General features: G+C 44.9%; 1 protein-coding gene across 2 annotated transcripts in view; it reads left to right on the top strand.

The window, feature by feature from the left end:
* The window catches only part of LRBA (LPS responsive beige-like anchor protein), a 1,198,938-nt gene that overhangs the window by 140,082 nt on the left and 1,041,249 nt on the right, over window positions 1-17,607 (top strand). For both annotated transcript variants that reach the window (XM_082258080.1, XM_082258079.1), the window contains exons 12-14: window positions 2,699-2,851; window positions 13,615-13,783; window positions 14,100-14,179. In XM_082258080.1, the coding sequence (XP_082114206.1) occupies window positions 2,699-2,851; window positions 13,615-13,783; window positions 14,100-14,179 (402 nt within the window). The remainder of the gene's footprint in view (window positions 1-2,698; window positions 2,852-13,614; window positions 13,784-14,099; window positions 14,180-17,607) is intronic.

Here is a 17,607-nt window from a genome sequence, read left to right as displayed (position 1 = left end):
GATTAATGTCTTAGAACCTAGGATGATCAGGCTGTACCTAGATCACTGGACAGTTCGACTCCGGGTGCTTCTTGTGCACATCCAGTCAGACAATACCACTGGGGTGGCTTATGTCAATCACCAGGGCGGAACAAAAAGTGTGTTTGCAGCCCTGGAAGTCGCCCGCATACTCTGGTGGGCAGAAGGCTTAATTCCGGCCCCCCCTCGCCATATACGTTTCGGGAGTGGAAAACTGGCAGGCGGACTAGCTCATTCTCATTCAGCAGACGTTGGACCAAGGGGAGTGGTCCCTTCATTTGGACGTGTTTAAATAAGATATGTCTCTGAGGTTGATCTTTTGGTGTCCCGGCTCAACAGAATAGTACTGAGGTTTGTGGCAAGGTCACGGTATCCTTTAGCGGAAGCCACAGGCTTTGGTGGAACTAGTATCCTCTGATTTTACGCTTTTCCTTCTCTCAAGCTTCTGTTGCAGCTTTTGTGCATAATTGAGGCTGAGGTAAAACCAGTCACTTTTAGTGGCTCCGGACTGGCCTCGTCACTCTTCGTACGCTGACCCTGGGGCGACTGGTTGCTGACTGCCCTTAGAGACTGTCTCAAGGGCCAATCTTCCATTCTGCTTTAGTCGATGGAATTTGACGGCCTGGCTGTTGAAAGCCAGGTGTTGAAGGATAGAGGTTTGCCTGGGTCGGTGATGGAGACACTACTGAAGACTAAGAAGTCTACCTCTAGGAAGATTTATCATCGTACGTGGAAAGCCTACATTTTGTGGTGAGTCAATTGAAGTTCACCCTCGCTCTTCTTTTTTTTTTTTTTTTTTTTTTTTTTTTTTTTTATGTTGGCTCGGATTTAGCCTTTTCATCAACTAGGTTTTTTAGCAGAAATTGGCCTTGATTACCTCTTAAGGGCCAGGTATCGGCCTTGGTGGTCTTTTCATCGACCTTGGTGCGTAACTTTATTTAAGGGGTTCAACATCTGACTCCACCAGTGCGGTCTACTCCACCGCCTTGGCATATGAATTTGGTGCATTCAGTACTCCAGAGCCTCCCCTTGAAAATATTTGGGAGATTCCCCTGCTTACGATTTTCCAGAAGGTGGCCTTTTGGTGGCTATCACCTCTGCTCGCAAGGTATCGGAGCTGTGGTGTTATCTTGTCGTACGCCCAACTTGGTGGTCCACAAAGATAGGGTGGTTCTTAGCCCATGCCTGACATTCCTTCCTAAGGTTGTCTCTGACTTTTTCATTTGAATTAAGACTTTGTGTTGCCTTGCCGGTGTCCCAGGCCCAAACATCCTAAGGATTTTGACTTGCATACCCTCAATGTGGTTCGGGCGATTTGGGTGTATTTGGCAGTCAGGGAGTTTTTCCGCAGATCAGGCTCATTGTTTGTGATCACGGACGGGCCAAGAAAAGAGCTGTCCGCTAATTCTGCGACCATTTCCAGATGGATCAGACAGACTGTGTCTCAGGCCTATTCTATCAGGGGTCAGGCTCCTCTTTTCCCTGTAAGAGCGCACTCTACTCGAGTGCGTAGAGCTTCTTGGGCTTTCCGTCATCAGGCTTCAGTGGCGCAGGTTTGCAAGGTCGTCACTGCACACTTTCACAAAATTCTTCAAAGTGGATGTGTTGGCATCTGCGGATGCTTCCTGTGACCGCAAAGTTTTGCAGACTGCTGTTTTTAAAGGGTTTGTTCCCTCTTTGGGGGTGTATTGTTCAGGTTAGGCTCCAATTGTTTTTTGTTGAGCTCCTGGTTGGCTATTGTGTTTTGCCTTGGAATTTTATGCTGTCCCACCCCTCATGTTTTGCATTGTTTGGGGACGTCCCTTTAGTTTTGAATAATGGAGAGCTGTGTTAGTCAATGAACGAAAGAGAAAATTAGATTAGATTTTTGTACTTGCCTTAAAATCCATTTCTCTGAGTTCATTGACTGACACAGCACCCACTTCTCTATGGAGTTATAATACTTCTGACACTGTTACTAAACTGAAGACCTATAGCAGGGAGCAGAGTGTATACCACCTGGGACTGCCCATAGGTGTTGCCATGTCTTTTTTTTTCTTGTTTAGGGTCCTCCTGCAGGGGAAAATATAACGCTATGGTTCTGAATAATGGAGAGCTATATCCGTTAATGAACTCCGAGAAATAGATTTTACAAAAAATCCAATTTTTTGATGATATTCTAATTTTGAGATGCACCTGTGTTTATGCCTTCCACTATATATTTTATTTTTCTTTTTTTTCTTTGTTTTTCTTTTCTTCTTTTATATATGTATGCATGAAGACTCTGAATTAACAATGTAAATAATACTCTGAACATGTTATATGTAGTTACATTTGAGGTTTGCGAAAACCTGTCTAACCAAGAATTAAAGAATGAGAGATTTGTTGTACAGGGATTTCCTAAGATGTTTGCAAGTCTGTGGACACCTAAAAAAGCAGAGATTTACTTTCTTTGCACTGGTCTGTAAATAACTTACAATGGCCTTGTAATATGGTTCTGGCCGTAGATGGGTTGATTTTTTTTGTTTAATTGAAATAGTTATAATTAGTTATCCTTGCTAATTTTAGTTATCCTTGCTATAATGTAAAAGTAGGTGCTGATGTGCCTTTTAAATTTTGATAAGTTATGATTTGCTTAGGGTAAGATGTTTTTATTTTTGCTTTTAATTTCTTTTTTTCTTATTTGTATCTTGTGGTGCAGTCTTCCAAAACTCATGTTACCAGAGCAGTACTTGATCTCAGCCTGGCATTTTCAAAATACCTGAGCACTTTACACAATGGAGTCCCCTTACTGAAACAGCTCTGTGACCACATTCTTTTGAACCCAGCGATATGGATTCATACACCAGCAAAGGTTTGTAATGCCAGGGGCTTTTTTCCTTTCCTTTTTGTTTGTTGTGCTAAAAAGTGTAATGGGTAATCCTTCTACAAGCCAATATACATTTTGCTTCAGAAAATAAAAATCTTCTAATCTAACTAAACATGTGCTAAAGGAATTATGCAGGCTGCTGATGGTCACCTCTCCTTGTGAAAATGCCAAGTACTCGTGTCTTTTTCTTCACTACCTTTTTAGAGTCGCTGACTAAGGCCAGCTATTTGGTATTTGGAACAGAAAATCTTTTTCTGGATCAGTGTCTCAAAAAAAAATAAATAAAAAAATAGTGAGTAAGGGTCCTTTCACACGGCTGCTCCGTGTGTCCGCAAATCATCCTATTTTTTTGCGGATGATTTGCGGACATAATGTAAGTGAATGGCACTGCGGATGTCAGCGGAATACCATCCGCCGACATCCGATTTTCCTCCTTTCAGTTCTGTTCCGTTTTTTGGAACGGAACAGAACCCTATTTTTTTCATCCATGTAAAAAACGGAAAGGAAGGAAAATCGGATGTCAGCAGTGTAATCCGCTGACATCCGCAATGCCATATACTTACATTATGTCCGCATATCATCCGCAAACGGATGGGATGATATGCGGGCACACGGAGCGGATGACACAAATGTCATCCGCTCCGTGAAAAAAAAAAAAGTCCCGCAGCGGACTAAAGCAGCGGTGCGGCCGTGTGAAAGAAGCCTAAGGTCTAAAGGCTGTTCACTTTGCAAAGTAAATGTTGGTAAATAAACTGAACCTGTGTTTTTGTATACACGTTGTGTGTTGGAAGTTAAAATAACATATATCTTAGGGGTACAATACAGGACACAGGCTGAGTATTCATAGAACCATGGGTTATAGGCTTGTACCTTCAGGTGATTGGATACTGGAAAGCTTGTGAGAACACACCCCTTGGGCGCTTTCCCTATAACCCTATCCCAGTTTGAGTTTTTGCTAGTGTCCTAAGGTGATAGACCTTCACCCTTACAGAGAAATAACAGTAGGCTTAACTAGTTTATTTTATCTTCAGATTCTTGAATCAATTCCTTAATTTCTCATCCAAGGAGGATTTTTTTTTTTTTTTTTTTTTTTAGAGAGACATTTGACACATTAACAGAAAATGTCACAGGAGGGAAGGTTTTACTTCCAGAATGGAAGATCCCCAAACCCTCTTCCTCGGAAGCCTCTAGCTTTAAAAATGCTAATCACTCAATCGCTCTATCCAGGTTTCATTTCAAACCCTATGTTCAGCCCTTCCTTTGGGTGCAAGACTTGACCCACAAAGCCCTCTTGCCAATGAAGGGGCACCTTCACTCCTAAGGGAGTGGATGTTTGTTACTCCTTGCTTCTTTTTGGAGTCAATTGGTTTCAAAGGTATACAAAAAAAAAGTTCAAAACTCTACTCCTTTCCGCTTTGTTCTGTGAAATCCACCAAAAACTGTCTAAGGACAATCCAGTTTTGTCCCAGGGAGAAGTTGTGCCAGCACTCCCATAAGACAGGTTCAAAGTTTCTATTTACACCTGTTCACAATACCAAAGCCCACCAGAGGTGTTTGTCCTATTCTGGACCCAAAATCCCTCAAACAATACTGTCCTATTCTGGACCCAAAATCCCTCAAACAATACCTTTTTAAAATTTCATATGGTACCTGCAAGATCAGTTTTTGCCTCTGAGGCAAAGGGGTATACCGACATCCATTACCATTCAAGATGCCTATCTGCATATTCCCATTGATCTACCTCATCAGTGTTTTTATATGCTTTGCAGTGGCAGTTATTTCCAGTTTGTTGCACTGCCATCTGGTCTATCCTAATCTTCCAGAGTATTCACAAAGCTCTGAACGCCTTTTTTTTCCCCCCCTCGCAGAACTTGGGACATCTTAGTCACAGGTTATATGGATTACCCTCACCTGAAAGACTCCTTTCCCATCCAGCTGTCTGCAGATGTCAACAGGACAATGCAGATGCTCCATGTTTTCGGTTAGGTTAACAATTTTCTAAAAATCTGCTCTCCAGCCTTCTATTCACCTGGAATACTTGAGTCTGGTCCTTGACACATCCCAAACATTGTTTTTTCTTCCACAGAGGAAAAGTCTCTCTAAGCTTTCACATAGGAATTGAGGTCAAGAAGACATCCCCCACTGAGATTCTGAGTTCTGGGCTTCAATGTTGCCTCATGCGAGGCTGTTCCATTTGCTCAATTTAATTTGAGACCTCTCTAACACATCCAACGTATCCAGCCAAACATTAAATTTCCTAACTTGGTGGATCTCAAACCCAGCCTTAACAATAGAGCAGTCTTTCCTTCCATATCATTGGAAAGTGATAACTGCAACTGCCAGTCTTTCAGGTTGAGGAGGAGTGTTCAGTACCTCATGGTTTAGGTAACATGGTCACCTGTGGGAGCAAAGCTTCTCATCAACATCCTGGAGTTCAGAGCAATAAGGATTGCTCTGCAACGCTGGGCCCTCTTTCTACAAGGGCACCCAATCAGGCTGAAGTCAGATGATTCCACTGCAGTGGCCATCAACCATCAAGGGGCACCAGGAGTCATGCAGCCTTAAAGTAAGCAAGCCAGATAATCTCATGGACAGAGACTCAACTGTTCAGTGATCTCTGCAGTCTGGATCCCAGGAGAAGACAACTGAAAAGCCGCAGTCATAAAATATCTGCTATCCTAACCTGGAAATCTTTGTATGACTTGTGTTATTGCAGGCACTTCAATTCAAGAGATTACTTTGTGCCTCAAACTTTAATTGTAATTTCTGCAATCAGATCTTGACCTTTAATTTGTCCTTATTCTGAAAGGACCGGTTTTGGCATTGTCCATTCTTTTTTAAAAATCCCTGGCTTCACTCACCCTTGGCGAAAATTTTATTCAAGGTGTATTTTACATCAAGCTCCACTTGCAGCACTATATGCTTCCTTGGTATCTCAACTTGGTTTTCTTTGCACTGCAGAAGCCACCCTTTGAACTCTTTAGGGATATCCCCCGAAGATGCGCTCCCCTGTAAAGTACCCTTTTTGGGATCATGTCTGTCATGCAGATCTCTGTTGGCTGCTCTCTTGTAAGGAACCGTTCCTCATTCTTCACAATGGCAATGTAGTCATATGCCCTAGACCATTCTTTTGATTCCCTTTTAATGGTTTCCGTCTTCCACTTCAATGAAGACAGTTTGACCAGACTTGCTTGGCTTCAAAGCACCCAAAGGAAATTGCTCTCCATTGCCTGGACTTAGTCAAAACCATTAACGTCTACCTCAAAGCAACAGCTTCGGTCAGGGAGATGGATTCCCTATAGGTCTTGTCCTCAGGACCTTACAAGGGGATATCATGCTTCCAAGTACACTTAGCTGGATGGATTAGACCCCTTATTGCTAGAGCTTACACTCTTAAGTACAATGTTTCTCCTGCTATTTTGCCTGCTAACTCCACAAGGTGGGTGGGAGTATTTTGGCAATAGGCTTCTGTAGCTCCTCTTTGAAAGGCAGCCGCCTGGCCACCTGTTCAAACTTTTTTCCAAGTTTTTTATATCAGGTAGACCTGTAGTTTTCTGTAGATGCAGCTTTAGTCTGTGAGGTTCTTGAAGCACCCATCAGAAGTTGTTTTTTGGGCCTGTTAACACAGGTCTGTTTGCCTTATTGTTACCCAGCCTTTTCCATTCATTGCTTGGGGATGTCCCAGGGTCTATGACTACTCAGCTTCTGTATCATACTGTACAATAAAGATGTTAGGACTTTGTGTTTCAATAGTTTTTTTTATTGAAAATGAGTTACCAAGGTAAATAGGTAGACTGAAACATAAAAAAATAAGGCCTACAGTCAGCCTCCCTTGAATCCTCCAAGAGTAAAAGCACAAAAGCATGACGCAGGCGGCACACAGCATTAAGTTAGAAATTACTACACTAGTAAACCTTAACGATACATACTGACCATTATATCACCCGAAGGAATTTTGCATTAAGGTTCCAAACGTTTAAGATACAAAAAAGAAAAAGGGGGACTCCAAATTGCGAATGACAATATAGGCTATACAGTGGGGGGGAGAAGCGAACATCTCTTATAGGGAAACCCCTCTTCTACTTGTCCAGCCTGTAGGGACATGGAGAAAATAGCGAATACCAATAAACACAAAACTTGGTCCTCCAACCATACATTAATTAAAGAGCACTTTGCTTGAAAAGAGAAACAGGGAGAGGAGGCTCCCCAAGTCCAACCATCCTCAAGGAATAGATGGAAAGAGCAGTTAAAGCTGGAAAGAAAGGGGAAGAAAAGAAGGGAAAAAAAAAAAAGCTTGAGGAAATTGAAGGGAAGAAATCAAGATCTCCACTCCGTCCGCACCTCCAACACCCACCAGAATACTCCCTATACAGGAGTTGATATTGAATCCAAGGGTTCCAGACCCTTTCAAATCGAACAGCAGTATCACACAGTGTACTAACCAGGTTTTTATTAATCATTATCCAGGTAAGCTTACGCTTCCTTACCACCAACTCAACCACAAGTTTCTTCCAAGCAGTGGCGATATCAATTTTGTCCACCAGAAACCTAAAGTAAATTAGGGTCCTCGAATGGCAGGGTATCCCCTCCACAGATTCATTAAGCAAAGCTATTTTGGGGTATTTGAAAATATTTGCCATGGTCATAGTATATTAAGTTGTGGGCTTTGACCAGGAAGCGCCGAACCTTACTTTGACCACCACATGTGGAGCATTGAGCCCACTTGCCCACAACCTCAAAAACAAAGGGCTGAGTACATTCGATGTAGGCGCTTAGGCACCAAATAACATTGAGAGACCACCTTAAAGCCTGCTTCTACCAATGAGATGGTCATACTGCCCTTTATATGTCTGCACAGACCAATTCTCTCCATTCCTCCTCTGAAATTTCAAACCCCCAAATCCTTTTCCCAGGCTAGCATAGAAGGCAGTTTTACCTGTGGATATAATAGTTTATATAGCTAAGAGACACCGCACTTCTGGCGCTCACTGCAATAACCACTATATTCCAAGGTAATGATCGACCAATAGGTTTTTTTTTTTTAATGCCGATACCGATATTTTGGTCATCGAATATCGGCATCGGCCGATATTTTCGGACATGTAAAAAAATTTTTTTTTTTTTTTTAACAAAGGTACTCCTTGTGGAGGGATCTGTAAAAGACTCCAAACCCCTCCTCGGCACTGAAAAGCATTCAGCTGTTTTGAATGCTCAGTTTTTTGAATTTGTGTACCCAGAAGTGATGTCATGTCATCACTTCCGGGTTTTTTACATGGAGACCCGATCAGAGCCGAATGCTGCTTTGATCGGGTCTTCTCCACGGCAGTGGTGGAGGTAGGATGCACGGGTCTCCCTCCCGCTCCTTGAAATGACAGCCGAACGGCTTCTCAGTTGCATCGGTTGTCATTACAAGTCAGCCAACCGTCGGCTATGGACTCCGGTACCAGGGTGATGCCTCTAGCTGCAGGAATCACACCGGTACATGCACTTTCCCTAAATATCGGCAATATAGGTAACCTCAGGGGCCAATTTTGATATATCGGTGAAAGTGCATATTGGCCCCTGATATATTGGTGTTGCCGATAATCGGTCGATCCCTATTCAAAAGCTGTGCAAGTTCAACATCAGGCGTAAGTCTATCAACAGATCTAAGAAAATGCAATATTTGCTGTAAGTGGTAGGCCTCAGAAGCTGGCATCTCAAGCTGTTGGACAAAATATGAAGTCCTCTAGGATACAGGAAGTGTCCAATAAGATACATGCCCTTGTGGAGCCACCATTGGAACTCCTGGGATGGTAGGCCAGGTGGAAACGTTGGGGTTTGAAAATGGTGAATGGGGGGACCTGAGTGACACTGATTTTCACATTGTGTCCCATAAATGCAAGGAGTGGGATAGTGTAGGACAAAAAAATCACCCGCCGATGCTTAACTGAAATCCACATCAAAAGGTCGATATGCTGGACTACATAAACCTGGACCTCCAGCGCCACCCAGTCAGGTCTGTATGATTTAGAATATATCCGCTGCATAATCTAGTAATGGGCCGCACGGTGATATTAGGAATGTTAACTTGTAAATCTTATATCTTGAAGTATAGTACAGGACACAGGCTACCCTCCCTTCTATTCCTCGGTTACTCTGCTTTGTCTGCCACAAACTTAAGACTTGTGGAGTGGGATGGGGTTGTCAAAGGTTTGCCAGTGTCTGGCCACGTGAAGGAACGCGTCTATAACCAATAAATACTCAGTCTATGTCCTGGTACTGTATTTACGAGCAAGTCAAAATTCCTCTTTTCTGCTAGCAAATGGTCGGGAATTTAAAGTGAGCATAGCTTCATTTTTGTCCCCCCCCCCCCCCCCCCAAACTTTCACTTTTCAGAGCAAACAACCTTCTCCTTTTTAGTAAATCCATCCCAAAGTCTTCAGTTCCTGAATTTTATATTTGCTTCTCTGTATTGCAAATAACCTATTATGTTTAGTTAAATGGCTCATTGTAAATCCACTATCAGTATGGAGATTTTGTCCGTGATACTAAAAATATTTGTTGTTGTCCGTATTGCAGATAGCCTTTTGTGATGTATATTGTAGTGTATTAAAAAAAAAGGTGGAGAAGCTTTTCCTTTTGTGAGCAATTTATTCAGCTTGAAGTCCAAATAGGTCATAGGAAGATGTTGTTATAAAAAGTAAACTTTTCATGCAAGGAACAAGAAGGCTTCTTTTCTTGACCTCTGCTTTTGAAAAAAATGCTAGTTGTTTGTCAGTTTTGTTAATTACCTTTCAGTACTCATCACTAACCCAGTACAACCAAACTGATAAGATCTTATGATTTCTCCTTCATTCATTGACGGACACAGCTTCTGGCATTCTTAACCATTTGGTTATACTGCCCCCTATAAAAGTAGGACACTAGGCAGAAAAAGTCTGGCTACACCCATGGGCATTCCCAGGGGGTATACTCCTTCTCTGCTATAGCCACTCAGTTTTTTCTGCCTAGTCAGGAGTAAGGACCTAGTCCCTTGCTGGGATCTTTGGTCCTGGCAAAAACATTTTTTAGATAGAAAATTTTTTCCTCCTGGATTTTTCTAGTGAGATCTACAATCAACTGTTGGACTGTGTGACGGGCTGGATAATTTAGATCCAGTGGTCAACCCACTCTGGCCAGTCCGTGAAGGCCTCAGCTCCGTGCTAGGTCGGCCGTGACATAGCTCCACTGGACGCAGGCTGGCCCTGCAAGTTAAACTTCTCGCGAGGTCGTATACGACCTGGCCTCGGCCTGAGTTCCAGCCTTCCACCTGGCCGACAGCCCCCCCCCCCAATTCTGATGGAGAGGAGGATCTGCCTGGAGCGGTGCCCGTCTGATTCCTGGTATGGTAACTGTCCCCTCTCTTCCCCTGAAGGCTTTTACGGAGGACGCAGGCCCTTCCATGGGAAGGTCGGACCCCTGGGTTCTCCTCCTTTCTGGCACCCCCCCTCTCCTGCCCCCCATCCTACCCCCTCCTCCACTATTGCGAAGTCTTTATGGGTGGTGTGAACACCCCCTGAGGTGGGGGCAGGGCGCGGGGGGTGCGCTGCCGGCCAGCGGACAATCGGCTATGCGCAGGGGGGGTTTTGTACCTGGTGGGGGCTCCTGCCATGGCCCTGCCCCGTCATGCCTTGTGCCTGTCCTATGGCTAGGGATACCTCCTGGGTCCCGGAGGGAGGTCCTTTACTTCCAACGTGTGACTGTCCCAAGCCCACTTATAGGCCCTCTTTGGGGCAGTGCAAGATCTTTTGCTTCAAGAAGTGATTGTTCCAGTTCCGATTGCAAAACATTTTGGGGGTGTGTACAGTCCACAGAAAGGAGGGCAAGGTGCATCCAATCCTGGACCTCAAGGCACTGAACTGCTTTGTGCGGTTGCAGAAGTTCAGGATGGATCACAGTGGTGGCTTCCCTGAATCAAGGGGATTTTCCTGCCTCCATGGACATAAAGGATGCCTACCTTCACATTCCAGTATGTCGGTCACCAATGCTTTCCCCCCCGCTTTGCAGTGGGAGAGGCACATTATCAATTTGGGGCGTTGTCATTTGGTCTCGCTTCCGCTCCCCGTGTCTTCACTACAGTGTTGTAACAATGCCAGTAACGGGGCCATCAGTGGGGGATCGCAGTCCTGGCCTATTTAGACGATCTCCTCCTGCCAGCAGAATCTTTTGCTGCGCTGGGGGAAAACCTGAAGATCACCATAAGAACTCTGAATCTTCGAAAGTCAGCCTTGGTCCTTTCTACGAAACTAGACTATCTGGGGCTGACTCTGAATTCAGCCTTAGCCAGAGTATTCCTTCCTCCAGACAAATTTTAGACACTGCAGGTTACAGTTCATCTCCTGCTGTCTAGCAGATGGTCATCCTTCCGGACTTGTATACGAGTACTGGTGTCAACATTTGAGGCGGTCCGCTTTGCGCAGTTCCATACGAGGCCCCCTACAATGAGAGATTCTCATCACATGGGATAAGAATCCGCAGTCTCTGGACAACCAAATCCAGCTGAGCCATGGTACGAGTGAGTACCTAATTTGGTGGCTTTGTTCCCCCGGCGCTCCAGCAGGGCAAAATCCTTCCTACCTTGTATTGGACAGTGGTCACCACAGATGCCAGCCTGTCCAGGTGGGGAGGCATCCTCGGCAGAAGTTCTGCTCAGGGTGTCTGGACCCTGGAAGAATCCAGACTACCGATCAATGTCCTGAGTTAGGTGCGATCAGGCTCTGCCTGGAACATTGGATGGATCGTCTACAAGGCTGTCCAGTGCGCATTCAATCAGACGATGCCACGGCCGTGGCTTATGTTTATCTCCAAGGGGGCACAAGAAGTGTCCTGGCGGCTTTGGAGGTAGCCAGTATTTTCAGGTGGGCAGAACGTTTAGTTCCAGCCCTCCCCGCCGTTCACTTTTCTGGAGTGGAACATTGGCAGGAGAATTAACTCAGTCGGCAGGTGTGAGACTAGGGGGAATGGTCTTTTCATTCGGAAGTGTTTCATCAGTTGTGTCTCCGTTGGGGCATCCCTGAGGTGGGTCTGTTGGCGTCTCGGCTCAACTGGAAGGTACATAGTTTGGTGACTCGGTCACAGGATTCTCTGGCATCCAGACACGCTATTGACCCGTGGGGTCAGTATCGTCTTATTAATGCCTTCTCTCCTCTCAAGCTTCTGCAAAGACTTCTACAGGATCGAGGCAGAAGGGATTCCAGTTATTTTAGTGGCCCTAAACTGGTCTCGCCGATCCTGGTACGCCGACCTGGTGCGGCTGGTTGTCGACGTTTCCTTGGAGGCTTCCTCTCAGGGAGGATTGGCCCTTGGGACAGCAAATCTTCTGCTTTACTGTCGCTGGCTTTGACAGCTTGGCTGTTGAAAGCGAGGTGCTGAAGGATAGGGGATTCTTAATCAGTGATTCCTACGCTGTTAAAAGCTAGGAAATCTACTTCTTGGAAGATATATCATTGTACGTGGAAAACTTCCATTGCGTGGTGTGAATCCCTTGGGGTTCCTTCTCTCTTTTTCGGTGGCTCGGTTCTTGACCTTCCTTCAACCGGGGGGGGGTTTTAAACAGCTGGCCTTGGGTACTATCAAGGGCCAGGTGTCTCCCTTGGTGGATTTCTTCGAACGACCCTTGGCTACATCTCTGTTGTGTACTTTTCTTCAGGGTGTTCAGTGCTTGGTCCCTCAGTGTGGTCTTCTTTGCCGCCTTGGGACCACAATTTGGTACTTTCGGTTTTCCAGAAGTCTCCCTTTTGATAATCTTCAAGTGTTTCCCTTGCTTGCGCTATCCCAGACGGTGGCCTTTTTGGTGGCTATCACCTCCGCATGCAGGGTGTCAGACCTGACAGCATTATCCTGTCGTTCACCTTACCTGGTGATTCACATTGATGAGGTGGTGCTTCGCTCCTGTCGGACAATCCTTCCTAAGGTGGTCCCTGATTTTCATTTGAATAAATGCATTGTGTTCCCTTCCCTGTGTCCTAGGCCTAAACATCCAAAGGAAATTGCCTTGCATGACTTTGATGTGGTCCAGGCAATTAGGGTGTACCTGGCAGCTACTGAGTCTGGGGCAGTCAGACTCTTTGTTTTTTTTTTTTTTTTTTTTTTTTTTTTTTACAGGTGCGCTTCAGTTGTTTGAGCCCCCCGTTGCCTGGTTGGCTAATGTTTAGCCTTGGGAATTTTTTGCTTTTTTCAACCCCTCATGTTTAACACTGCTTTGGGACGTCCCGATGGTTAAGAAGACCAGAAGATGTGTCCGTCAATGAATAAATTTGAATTTCTGTAAAATCCATTTCTCTGATGTTCATTGACGGACACAGCACCCACCCCTCTGTGGAGTTAGAGTTCTACTGACACTGCTTGTAACAAAACTGAGTGGCTATAGCAGAGAGAGAGTATACCCCCTGGGACTGCCCATGGGTGTAGCAAGAATTTTTTTCCTGCCTAGTGTACTCCTGTAGGGACAGTATATAATCCAGCGGTTAAGGATACCGAAAGCTGTGTCCGTCAATGAACGTCAGCAATGGATTTTACGATGAGTCAAAAATCTCATTTTTTCACTCTGGTTTCTAAACAGTATACGTTTTCTAAGTTAATATAGGTATTGAAGAAAAAATTATTCTGCATAACAGCCTGTTAACATTTAAAAAAAGCCCCCCAGTGGTGGACCCCATATTCCTCCCATGACAGGTTTACTTTAACACCGTTTTGAACTAAATAAGCTTTCCTTTTTCACTCTGAAGGTACAATTGGCCTTGTATACCTACATGTCTACTGACTTCATCAGCACAGTTAATATCTACAATGCAGTGCGGCGAATTGGCACTGTTCTCCTGGTGATGCACACACTAAAGTACTACTACTGGATTGTTAACCCCCAGGACCGAAGTGGAATAATTCCTAAAGGGTTGGGTATGTTGAATGTTTGACCACCCATGTCCTTTTAAGCATTTGTGCCCCAGAAATGGCTATTTAAGTGTTTGTGATTATTTTTTACTTGCTGAGATGTGGCTTGAATGCTTGCTAGCATCTTGTGCTGTTCTTTGTTGTGCATTGGTATCATATGTATTTGTACTCTAAAACTTTTCAGTGGCTAACTTGTTATGTTTAAGACCATTAGTTTCTGATATTGCAGGTTTAAGGAACGTGTAGAATTATATTTTGTTAAAAATGTGTGTGTTCGAGATGTTTTCATTTTTTTCTTTTTGTTCTTTTCAAATTCCTCAAGATGGACTTCGGCCTAACCAGAAGGAGATCCTTTCTCTCCGAGCATTTCTGCTCATTTTCATCAAACAGTTGGTAATGAAGGTAATGTTCACAAGCAAGGCCTTTTTTTTTTTTTTTTTTTTTAAATCAAGAACAAGTTTATTGAGATGCCAACAAACAATACAGTAGTGCAATAGGACAGGTGCATACATAGCAATAAAAATACAGCTGAAGGTTGCAAAGTTAACTATCGTGCAAACAGTTACCTCCACTTCTTCACAATGATAAACAAATGCAATTCTACTGTAACAGCCTTTCCAATACCAGATCCGTAGGAGCTAGACCCGGGGTGGCTAGCCAGCTACCCAATAATTTTTCAAATTTAAGAGGAGAACTCCTGTGCTGATAAGCTTTTCAAGTCGCAGTGTGTTGCCCATCTGTTTAAGCCACATTATGTGTGTGAGTGGTTCAGGTGCGATCTAGTAAACTAACAAGTCTGTGTGCCTGAAATAGGGCTTTTGCCACTGCCTCCCTCAGACATCTGTCCTGCGTGACCGTGTCAAGTATACCCAGTATACAGTGTTTGGGGTCCAAGGGTACCACTATACCTAGAGCTGTATTTACCGTGGCCACTACCCTGGACCAATATCTGTGCAACTTGGGGCATCTCCACAGCAAGTTAATTAGGTTGCCTGTCTGCCCCCCACATTTACAACATAGCGTGTCTGGACGTAAATCCATAGAATGTAGTTTAAACAGAGTGCAGTGAACTCTGAGAGGAATATAAATTTAGGAAACTCTCTGGGAAACATTCGAGGAGCATATCCTAACCGACTCCAATGCCTCCTCCCACCGTTCACCCGGAATCTCACCCACATTCTTTTTCCATTTATCACACAAAGTGCTGGGAAATCTCTCCAAGTACGCCCCCAAAAGGGTAGCATAACAACCTGTTATAAACCCCTAAGTTGTGGCCATCTGTTGCATGAGGGCGAATACTGGCGTAGGGGAAAGCTCAATGCCCTCCAGCGCCGTCTGGGCTTTGTGTGTTGCAATTCTAGATAGTAGAATTTCATATTTAAGGGGACATTAAACCTGGACTGCAGTTGGGCAATAGAAAAAAGTTTGCCCCCATGAAAGATATGATGCAGATGCGTCGCCCCCACAGCACGCCACCTGGCCACACATTGTTGTTTAAGGAGCTCAGAGTAAGTATTATTATTCCATATTGGGCTGTACCTAGTGAAGCCAGACACCCTCTGCAATTGCTTGGTTTTATCCCATATTTTCTGAATGAGTTTGCACATAGGTAACTTTTTTTTTTGTTGGCTTGGCAAGCAGCTGCACCTGCAGGCCCTCCGCTAGAGAAGTCGACCCACTATATTAAAGCATAATACGTAGTGCTGAGGTTAACGGTACAACCGCCAACACCCCCCCCCCCCCACCAGGTGTTGTAGCTGGGAAGCTATGTAGTACAGCCAAGGGTTAGCGAGGGCAAGCCCCCCCCACCCCATCCTTGGGTTTTTGAAGTTGTTCCAACTTCACTCTAGCCACAACTCCCTTCCAAATTAGAACCCTGAAGGTGAAGTTAACCGTCTGAATTATTTTCAATGGTATCACCACTGGCATGAGAATCATTTTAAGCAAATTTGCGCGCCCAGCAACAGAGGGCCACAACCGCTTCCAAATCTTAACCCTATCCTTAAATTTCACCAGCAACAGAAACAACGTTAAGTCTACAGAAGTCCAGCGGCACTGGTGAAATGACCACCCTTAAACACTTATATGAGGTCACAACCGAAACAGGGCAGAAGCTTCCCACCAACTGGTCCACCACCCTGGCCAGTGGCAGCAGGGCAGACTTGGTCCAGTTAACTGTTAGCCCAGAATACCTCCCAAACTCTTTGCTAGTGATCATGGTTTCTCTTAGCAAGGAGTCAGAGTCCCCCAATAACAAAAGCATGTCGTCCGCATACAGTAGAATTTTCTCCTGTATAGCGCCTTAGTTGAACCCCACTATCCGGTCATTATTTTGGACACATGCAGCCAGCGGTTCAATCACCAAAGCAAACAGCAGTGGGGAGAGGGAGCACCCCTGTCTAGTGCCCCTCTCCAAATGGAAACTATTAGACTGCCTCCCTCCTTCCCTGATAGACGCCAGAGGGTCCCTATATAACAGGCGTATCCAAGATATAAACCTGGGGCCAAAACCAAACCCCCGCAGGACTGCCCACAAATAATCACACTCAATACTGCCAAATGCATTGTTGGCATCCAAAGACAGCAGAACCCTCCAACCCCTATTGTCTGCTGGAGTCTGCATATCAACATATAACCTCCGCAGGTTGACATCAGTGGATTTATTGGGCATAAAACCTGCCTGATCCTCGCAATAGTACGCACAACTTTGTTCAATCTCCTGGCGATAATTTTCGCCAGAAGCTTGACGTCTGTCTGCAAGAGGGAGATGGGGTGGTAAGATTTAGGTTCAGTTGCCGGCTTATCCAGCTTAAGTAACAATGCAGTGCTGGCTCTAGACATACTCAGGCAACTGCTGTCTGTCCCTAGCTTCATTAAAAACCTCCAGTAGTTTGGGCAATAGCGACTCAGAACAGGTTAGATAAACCTCCATTGGCAGCCCATCATCCCCCGGAGCCTTGGAATTGGGAAACAGAACGACCGCCTCCCGCAGCTCCTCCAATTTGAGGGGAGCCTCCAATTGCAGCATCTGTGTTTCAGTACGGTGGTGCAGGGGTATTTTTTGTAAATGGGTATGAAGTTCCTCGAGTGTGTAAGACACCCGGGAATCATACAAGTCAGCATAAAATCTAACCAATTCCTGCATAACCCCGTCCTGGGAGTTAACCATTTTACCATTCGGGAGTTTCAAAGCCCCAATAGCTGGAACCAACGGACATACATTGACAATTTTGGCTAAGAGGCGGCCAGTCTGTTCCCCCTTTTAGAACGTCCCCTTGGAAAAAAATTGCTTCCTTTACGCTTTTAAGTTAATTTCCTTGGTTAAAGCGTCCTGGGCAGCAAGCCAGGACGCCCTGATATCATGCCCAGGGTCAGCCACATACTACTCCTCCAACTCCCACACCCGCCTTGTCAACTGTTCCTCCATCGACCTCTTACAAGATTTAATTTGGCCTATGGCTGAAATAATGACTCCCCTAAGGAAGCACTTGAAAGCATCCAACCTAAGCAACCAATTCCCATAAGGGGCATTATCTATAAAAAAATGTTAATTTGGGACTGGATGTCTGCACGGGATGGGATCAAATTTATCCAAAAGCCGTTCAAACGCCACGGGGCCTTTAATAAATTACTCTGTACTCTAGCCGTAACCCCCAGTACCAGCTGTGAGTGGTCAGGCACCCGCATAGTTCACGTCATGCACCAGGGCAAGAGTGGACCCGGAGCCCAGGCACAAATCTATACGCGAAAGGGAGGAGTGTGTTTTTTAGAATAGCATGAGAATTGAGTAACATTGGGAAATTTAGTGTGCCAGATGTCTACCCATCCCG

This window comes from Pelophylax lessonae (assembly GCF_965119305.1).
Source record: "Pelophylax lessonae genome assembly, chromosome: 1".
Taxonomy (NCBI): Eukaryota; Metazoa; Chordata; class Amphibia; order Anura; family Ranidae; genus Pelophylax; species Pelophylax lessonae.
The sequence above is the reverse complement of the archived record's forward strand: the minus strand, read 5'-3'. Positions and strand labels throughout refer to the sequence as shown.